Source organism: Drosophila tropicalis, unplaced genomic scaffold, assembly GCF_018151085.1.
Source record: "Drosophila tropicalis isolate 14030-0801.00 unplaced genomic scaffold, ASM1815108v1 contig_393, whole genome shotgun sequence".
In the NCBI taxonomy this organism is placed as follows: Eukaryota; Metazoa; Arthropoda; class Insecta; order Diptera; family Drosophilidae; genus Drosophila; species Drosophila tropicalis.
Genome location: NW_027172855.1, coordinates 3,248,115 through 3,257,305, shown reverse-complemented (window position 1 = coordinate 3,257,305; position 9,191 = coordinate 3,248,115). Strand labels below are relative to the sequence as shown.

At 37.2% G+C, this 9,191-nt stretch overlaps 1 protein-coding gene across 2 annotated transcripts; it reads right to left on the bottom strand.

Annotated features, from left to right (window-relative positions):
* Positions 1-7,014: 7,014 nt before the first annotated feature.
* On the bottom strand, positions 7,015-8,311 carry LOC137572895 (uncharacterized). Of its 2 annotated transcripts, none has more exons than XM_068284749.1 (2): positions 7,494-8,311; positions 7,015-7,237 (listed from the first exon to the last, which is right to left on the bottom strand). In XM_068284749.1, the coding sequence occupies exons 1-2, from the start codon at positions 8,161-8,163 to the stop codon at positions 7,227-7,229; spliced, it is 681 nt and encodes a 226-aa protein (XP_068140850.1). In that variant the 5' UTR covers positions 8,164-8,311; the 3' UTR covers positions 7,015-7,226. The 2 variants fall into 2 exon arrangements, with proteins under 2 accessions (XP_068140850.1, XP_068140849.1); XM_068284748.1 differs by having other exon boundaries at positions 7,015-7,219; positions 7,494-8,310.
* Positions 8,312-9,191: the final 880 nt, after the last annotated feature.

Sequence of the window (9,191 nt, the reverse complement as noted above, 5' to 3'; positions counted from 1 at the left end):
GAGGACACCGACATGGAGGAGAAAGTCCTTGAACGATGCCAGTACTTGCCTTCTTCTACATTTTGGCCCTGACATGCACACAATTAAGCATAATCACCTACACACACAATTAAACAGGCATACTCACACACACACACACACACATTTACTGTGTGTGTGGCATATAAGCGGCTTGTGTCGTCGCCATACAATTTCCGCAAGTCGTAAAAGTCGGTAATTTATACCTTTTGCCCCATATGCCATGGCATGGTAATTTGTTAAGTAGAGTTAAAATAATTGCTCGTATTTATAATTTACACATTTTGGCTTGGAAATTTATCGTCGCGCTGAAAGTGCGCTAGATACATGCATATAGCCCCAAAGGAGAAGCACCTCCTCTCCCATCCCCCCCATTACCCTCTGTGTATGTGTGTGTGTGTTGCAGAGAGCCTTGGCTTGCATTTTTCGGTTGTTGTTCCCTCTCGTACTCGTTCACTGCAAATTTATGGCCTCAAGTTTTGGCCCCACGCCGTAAACTGTATGAATGAGTAAGTGAGGCTGCTGCAATTGCCCCCAGCTGAAAGTTTTAGTTGCTATTAATTTTTCCTCTCCGCGGAGAGAGAGAGAGAGAGAGAGAGAGAGAAAAGAAACCCCAGACAGAGAACGAAAGAAACATAAAAACTGGAAAAGAAAGACAGAGAAAGGTAGATAACTTTCCCTTTTTATTCCTGGCAAATAAACTTATATATGGCAGGAAGTGGTTAAGGGTTCTTCTTGTTTTTGCCGTAAAAGTAATGTTTTCCCCTTGGTTTTCATATTTAGTTATCGCACAACATGTTGCCACACCCTGCAAACAAAAACACAGCAAAAGCTTAGACTAAATCCATTAAAATGCAATGGCCCAAACAGGAGCCAAATATATCTTCTTTGTCTATATGAATTAGGGATGTGAAATAGTCAGACAAATAGGAAAATCATTTCAGTTGCTTAACCTGGAGGTATATGGGAGGGCTCCATTTAAGGAAGGTCAAAATAAATTTAATGAAATATGCAAAAATTTCTACATCCCAAACAATTTTATTATCATTTCATTTGCTACTTTTTGAAAACATTTTTCAAAAGAATTGAATATTAACGAAAACATATAGATTAGATTATAGATTAGTCAATTAGATAGTTATAATCTAAGTAAAATAATCTATACAAATAGTTACATATAGTTAAAAATAAATTAAGCCTTAAACTAGATTAGCTATTCAATGTTTGTATCTAAGTATCTAAATGATTTCTTAAGTTGATTAGACAAAATTATTTAATATAAATATCAATTGAATATAAAATTCTGAACATTTAAAATGAAATAGATATATTAAATGATTATTAAATTTTTAGTTTTTACTGACTTTTTTCTATATAACTTTTGTAACTCTTCTATTCTTAAATTCCATTAGCGAAAGTGACTCCTTTCAATTGTCATCAGACTTTTTAAAAGAATGCCTCCTCATAAAACACAAAAGTGTTGTACCATTATATCTCGAAAGCTTTTCCAAACCAAATTACCGAGCAACTTAATTTCGTAGTGCAAAAAACAAAAAAAAAAAAATAAAGAAAAAATTTCCTAAACCATAAAACATTGTGAACAATAAATTTCGTTTTAATGGCTTGAGGAATTGGTTTGGCTAGGGTAAAAGATGTGAGGGCTTTAAATTTTTGTTGGTCTCTTCCTCTCTTCCTCCTGCCATTTCCACTTATCTATCTTTCTCTCTGTCTCTTTTTCAGTGTGTCTGGCTGGGTGTCTTTGTCTGGTTGCGAACATTTTATAAAACATTTATTTGCTTGATTCCTAGCCTCATTTCCGCATTTTGTAAGCCAACACATTTTGCACCCTCCAGAGTCGAAGATATATTGTCTTAACCCCTATAACCTGCCCCCCAAACTGCTGCCCCCTAACGGGTGCCCACCCATTTTGCAGCCATAATGAGGCCATAAAAAGGGTTAAATAAAATGTGCAGCAATTGCTTTATAGAAAGCCAACTGGGTTCTAGTGAAAATTTGCACGCTTTTCGCGCCGTTGCTCAAGAATTATCGACGTCTGCTGCTCGCTTGTTTTTCCTCTGTCTGTGTGTGTGTGTGTGTCTGTGGGTGGAGATAAGGCAGGGGGAGGGTAAGGCGGCGGCACAGAAATTACAGCTTGTAGCTACAAATTGCTTCCGTTGCAGGCACTTTAAATCGTCGGTTAGGGGATGGGATATATGGGTCGGGAGGGGAGGTCAGCAGAAGGCCCACCGAAAATAGACACATCAATGAAATTTATTAGTTTGCATGTGCAAGTGCAGCTGCGGTGGTTTTTCCTTGGAATTTTTTCCTACTTTTTCCCGCCGGACAAATTTCTAGAAAAACGGACATTATGACCCGCCTCTGCCGAACTGCCCCTCCCTTTACGACCTACACCCTTCCATCACATTGCGGAAACATTGAAACGAATGTAAATGGTTGCTAATTTGCTTCGTTCTCTGAAATTAATGTAGAGTTTAGTTCAGTTGAGAGAAATGGCTTAAAGAATGGGCTAATGTACTGCAAAATATTTGATCATTGTAATTTTTATTGCCATCGCAAAGAAATCGATTTTAAAAACTGATTTCATACTATAATTGCAAATATTAAAGGGGAAAACGACGAAGTAACTACAATATTCTGAAAAAAGGGCACGGGAAACTCACTAGGATAATATTTTATGATCTTATTTTAATTAGTTGCTTCTCGAATTATATCCTTGTTTAAAATACGTAAGATAGTAGATAGTTGGAGTTAACTAAACGATGGATAATCTTCTTAAGTCTTTGGATACCGTAATATTGTAGAATACCGTAGAAAACGAACGGAATATACTTTTCAAATAAATTATCAGTCGATAGGTTAACCCTAATCTTATGTTTAAATATAATTGGCTTACGTTAACTGTAATTATAGTTAACCCTTTTCAATTTTCCACAATCTCAGAATGTAAAGTGTTAATCTCATCCTGAAGAGGACCTAAGAGGAGAAGAAAGAATTAGTTGTTAAATTAAAGATTAGTTTGTTTCTTGACTTAAGATTTCAAGCATGTACTTATCATCGACAAAGGAGTTATTCTTCAAAGACTTGTAATTAAATACACTATCACAAGTAAACTATTTCTCTCTTGGAAAACAACCAAAATAAAAATATTGTTCACCCATGACTTCTATAATAAGTTGTTCTTTATAACCTCCTTTTGATCAAGTGGATTAACCTATCAAAGCGATATATTATAATACAGGTATGTTTTAACTAGTTGGAAGTATTAAAGTTGATTGGTTACTCCATGTGCTAACTTTTTAAAATTTTTCTAGTTCTTAGTTTATAAATCTCAATTAAATGTCAACATTTTTTGTCTTTCTTCTAAAAATTTACATGAGTCTTTTCGAGTGATTTAAGGAACTCAACAAATAACATAAAGAAAATCCTCAAATGTTTGCATAGACTCCGTGTAATCAGTGTTTACACATTATATTCTGAGTTACCGTTCCCTGAAGCGGCTGCCTATCAAATGTGTTTAACAATTGTAAACTGACATGGCAAATAATTCTAGGAATTCGTCATACATGTCCGAGTTTTTTTTTTTTTACATGGTCGCCGCATCTCCACACAACGCCCACATGGGACGGTGTGTTGTTCTTTTTATTTGTAGCTCCCTTTGAAGTTTGGCCGCGGTACATTGGCAGCCGTCTGTTCACCTAATTATCACACTATTTCAGCCATCATAAAGTGTGCGAGTGTGCGTGTGTGCGAGTGTGCGAGTGTGTGTGTGGGTGGGCAACCGACAAATAGATAGAGAGATATGAGAGCAATGTGGGTCTACTCCTAAACTAAAACCGAAAATAGGCGAAATAAATAAACAATTTGAAATAAACGAAATACAAAATGCAATGTAAATGAAATGTTGTCGTTCTCATTTGTACTTCGAACGTTTGTGGCGCATCATAAAAAGTCATAAAACTGTGAAGAAAAGGCGGCAAAAGATCAAAAGCTTACAAATTTTTATATATCCATGGATATAGTTTTGTGAAATGAAACATTCATTGGAGTATTGCATGGAAATATATTTCATATTTCTATTCACAGTTCAATATTACTCTCGCATATCGTGACGATACAAGAAAATATTTGGGGTATGACCAGGATTTGACATGGTCCGGAATATGCCTAACACTTTATTATTTCGAAATTTGTTTTCATCTTTATGTTTGATAAGGTATATGGACCTACCTGATTCGATAATGATGATGGCTATTTTTAACAAGGGAAAAATCTTATGAAAGAGGAATTGCCTCTTTCCCAGTAAGAACTAAAAACTATGTTTAATATAATATATAAAGGAAGGTAAACACTAAGTCAAACGTCATGGTATTGAGATCAATTTTAAAACCTTTGATTTCCTTTAAAAGTTCTATTTAATACATTTTGCCTCTATCTTTATAATACAAAACAATAAGTTCAAAAAGTTCTTTAAATATAATTCTATGAGACAAATTATGAGATATTTCCTACTAAGATAGTCTTTTCGACCGATCGACTGAATGGTCTCAATGAGATCGAAATAGAATCTATCTTATCTACATGACAAACACAAGGCCAAAATTGTAAAAGAATGGCTCGAAAATCTAAGTTTTCTGAAGATGCAGTGTGCAATTAAATCCGAACGAAAATTCTGAGCTTTGCTAAAGAAGCAACTGTCGCGCTACGATAATCCGGCCAGTACAATGAACGAGCTTTGGAGTCGTGTCCAAGCGGAATGAAGCACTTTATCGCACGGTGTAGAGTGTGCCCAGGCATATTAAAAGTGGGATTACAAGTTTTTGTTATACGAGCAAAAGTGGATACTTGCTCATTTTTAAGTTTTTTATGGATAATTCAAGCCAAGGAGGGGATAATGAATAAAATTCTTCGTTTTTCGTTTTATATATTATTAGTGGATTTTTGTTAACAATTTGGAATCGATTAATGCATTTTTGTGGGTTCTACAGCCACTCAAAGTCACAGTATCAAAACATGTATCCACATGTGCTCGCCACTGTATAAGAAAGAATCAGAAAGATAATGCATATTAAGAAAAGACAATTCATTTTTCGTTCGATTTTGGTGCAATTAGAATCTTACGTACATATACATATATATATCTGTAATTTTAAAGCGTAAAGCATTTGCATTTTCATAGACACCTGATTTATATGTGGCTCGAATCGAAATAGTATTTCTTATTTTAGCAACAAGTTACATACATACATATGTGGATGCTCTTCAAGCATCATTCAATTGCCATTCAGCAAATGCCAATAAACTTTGCCCGCCAAAGTGGTTAATGGAGCACTTTATATGCTGATCGAGAACACATACTCGTACATATAATTTATGTTCTCATGTTTTTTTATTAGTTCAGACATCTGCAACATTTGTGATTCCTTTGCATGAAAAGGTTAACTTCATGCCAACTTTAGAGTGATGCGAATAATGTTGCCTGCCTTTGCCATCTTTGGTGTTTTGTTGTTGTGTTTCTCATTTCCACCTGCTGGCTTTTTGTTCAGAACTTGGCAGGCGGTCTAATGGGGACAACGTTATAAACATTTTGCGGGTCACAATGTTGCCAAGCGTCAACGGAACGAGACGATGTGACAGCAGCAAAGAGACAAAAAAAAAAAAAAAACTAAGAAAAAAACAATTTCAAAGCTGTGGCGCTGCGGACACATGTTGCTGTCGTCGTTGCTGTTGTTGTTGCCATCGACGATGTCTCTTGGCGGTTGCATGCGGCGGCTGGTTGCTGATTAGCATCAGCCATCTCGGCACTTGTGTCAGCTCTGTTAGAGATAAAGCTGCTTATGGATTTTAGTTGGCTTTTTGCATCGATGCCGCTGTGGATGCCACAAATCATTGCCAAATGTGCAATAAACTGCTTGCCAATAAAGAGGTGTGGCTATTTCGTGCCATTTATCTTTACTTTCGTCATATTCAAATGCACATAATAAATTTTGTTATTATACGAAATCTGTTGAGAAAATTAACGACTTTTTTCAAACCGACAATATTTAAGAGAAATTTGGCATGTTTTAATGCTGACACATTCTAATCCAAATGTAAAATCATATATCCTTGGATAACAATCCCGACATTCTGACATGGATTCTAAGCCCAAATCTAAATTAAAGACTGCTTTAACCATTTAACCATATTTATGAGGTTATAGAAACTTTTCTCCAACTTCTTGGAGTCTTTTTTTTCCACTTTCACTTCTCAATATTAATTGATTTGGGAAAATCTATGGAAAAGCATTTTTAAATATTTTCTTTTTCTTAAATAAAGATCTTGACTAAAACAGATTCCCTTAAAGATCTTTTTATACACAAACACACACAGATAGATTGGGACAGAGAGCGATTGTGGGTAGAGAAATGAGACATATATCAATTCCATGCTGAACCTAACTAGTGAGCTTCCTGCTGTGATAGTTCCCCCATCCCGTCCTTTTCCCCTATTGATGCTCTCCCCCTCCTCCACCTTCTTCAGTCTCATTAGCTGTTGCATTCGATGAGGCAAAAAAAAAACAAGCCACTTAATTTAAATTTAAATGTTTACTTCTCGCTTTGCGTGTGGGGCAAAGTATTTTGTCTTCTTTTTTGTTTCTTTTTTTCCTTTTCCCGCCGACTGGTCCGCGCTCTCTCCAACAAACCAATCCACTGCTCATTCTGTCGCTGTCACGATATGCCAAGATTTATTTTCGGTATGTGCCATGGGCGACTAAAATGCGCCTGTCAGCGCAACAGTTGCTGCCATATATATCCCCCGATTCCCGATTCCCGATTCCCGACCACGAACACCGCCGATGGCTATGTCTGATGGTGGTCTCCTCTCTGGGCTCTTTGGGCGGACCCACACATCGAGAGTCGAGAGTTCCCTCTCATTGCACTTGACACTCCGGGACCAACCCACATTAATTAGGCAAAATATTGACATGCTGATGTGTTGGCTTGGCTATTGATTTATGTGTACTTAAGTGTTTCACTTTATTTTTTTTTAATTATATCTGACTATAAATTTCTGTTCTGTTCTCGACTATTTTTTAGCTGGCACTCTCTGGCACGACTCTTGACTCTCAGGCAGCGATGCAATGGATTGAGACGTATTAGCAATTGGAGTAGCGGCCCCCAGCGAGCATGATCAGTTCGACCTACAAATCAGAAATCAGCTTCGTTTTAGGCTATACGAGAGACTGTACTTATATTTGAATTGAGGGTGGCGATGGGCGGCATTTGACAAACTCAAAAAGGTGAAATACCGATTGCAAAAGAAAACTCTAAGAAATATTTAAGATATTTCAGTTCAAATTGAACTTTACAATAGAAATAAGGCAAGATCAATTTGAACTTTGAATTTGAATACAACTAAAAAGTGATAATGAGTCTCTGCCCGTCCATCGAAGCTACCCTCAATTCAAGTCTTACCATATTTCTGTTTACTGTGACTCCAATCAGTTATGTCATCACTATTTTTGTACATTATTTCTTTGTTTTTCGCCTTCTCTTTGCCAAAGGCGACGGGAGATGCATTTCTATTGGATATACTCTTTTCTGAATTTTGCTCTTGGTCATGTGAATATAAATGCAACTCCGAGGATGAATAAATGTGTGAGGAAGGTGGAAATTCTTCTTTGCGGGTGCGACGTGCACAATTTTCTGTAGATTTCCTAAGTAAATACCACGATTGTTGCAACACGTTGCCATCCTCAATGATTTTCTCATAGCCCGTGAGTAGTTTGCGTACATCGACACCAATTAGTTCCTGGGGCACTGGTAGATCAGTGAATTGTTCCGAAGTTTTACGCAAATCCTCGAATCGTTGAACAAGTTCTTTGATTTTACTTCCATTGGGCGATTCCTCTTGCTTCTTCACACTGTTTGTGTCTTTCGGGGTAACAGCAGCGGCAGCAACGACAACTGCGGCTGTTGGCACATCCATTTCCGAGTCGTCTAGTAAACCAGACGAACTCATGCTTTCCAGAATTTTGGCCGTTTGGGCAATGAAGGCCATTTGACGATCACGTAAGTCATCTAGCCGCATCTTAAGCTCATCCAGATAGGCCAATTGTCGGAGAGTGGGTGAATCGTTTGCCATTATCTTTAAACGTCAATTTTGTTATGCAGATGAGAATGGTAAAAAATATTGTTGTTGAAACGGGGAAGGAGGAGTTCCTGGTTTTTGTATATATGTAACTGTTAATGTGCGAATAATATGTGAAAAGTCTATGAAGAATTATAACAATTCCTATATAATTTGAGTATATGACAAAATTATAATGGACTACTAAGAAATTTAAGTTTAAAGGAAAGGAAAGAAAACTTCCTTTAGTCTTAAGTTAGTTAATGAAAAATAGTCTTTGTATAGTTGATCGAAGGATAAATAATTGTATTTGGAATGTAAATTATATTCCAAAATATTTCCCAACATGATTATCACAAAAATTTCGATTGGTGGGGGGTTTTGTAACACTCTTTTATAATCCTGTGTGGCCGCCACTGGATTACATTTTCTTCGGTGCCAGTTGCTTGTGGTTTTTATGAGCTTCAAATTGAGATATCTCTTGGTAGTAAGTTGTAAGCCAACTCTCCGCCCTCGACTATGTCGAATTGTGGCCAAGTGGGATATACAATAGTTATTTTTTTGTTGTATTTTTTCATCGTATATTTCATTGCCTGGGATGCTGTTGGGTGGGTGGGGTTACTTATTTTTTTTTTTTTGGAATTTCACGATGGAAAACGTGCCGCTGCCAACGGCTGACGCCTACTAACCAAGAAAAAAAGAGGCGTGTCTGCGACTCACCGTACCTACTCCAGCCCTGGAGTCTGCCTATATGCACCTCCTGGCTGCTGTTGCTGCCGATTTCACCCAAAAGGCGAGTGCAATTGTTGTTTCATATTTTAATGCCTTTTTGAGTTGGTGGGCGTGCCTCGACACGATTCTTTTTCGCCGATAAGCTGTTATTTTTATGGCTCCAACAACCGGATCGGATCGCTGACCCAGGACAGAGAGCCCGAAACAGAGACTACAACTCCAACATCAAGTTTATATTGAAGCTGGGAGTGTGGTGTAGGCTGGCTGCCGACTTAAAGAAGTTAAAATTATTACACCGCAATTGTCTTGAT

Coding starts and splice junctions, on each gene's coding strand:
- LOC137572895 (XM_068284748.1), bottom strand. CDS start 8,163: ATGGCAAACGATTCACCCACTCTCCGACAATTGGCCTATCTGGATGAG. Junction 7,220..7,493: donor TCACAGTAAACAGAAATATG/GTAAGACTTGAA, acceptor TCTGATTTGTAG/GTCGAACTGATCATGCTCGC.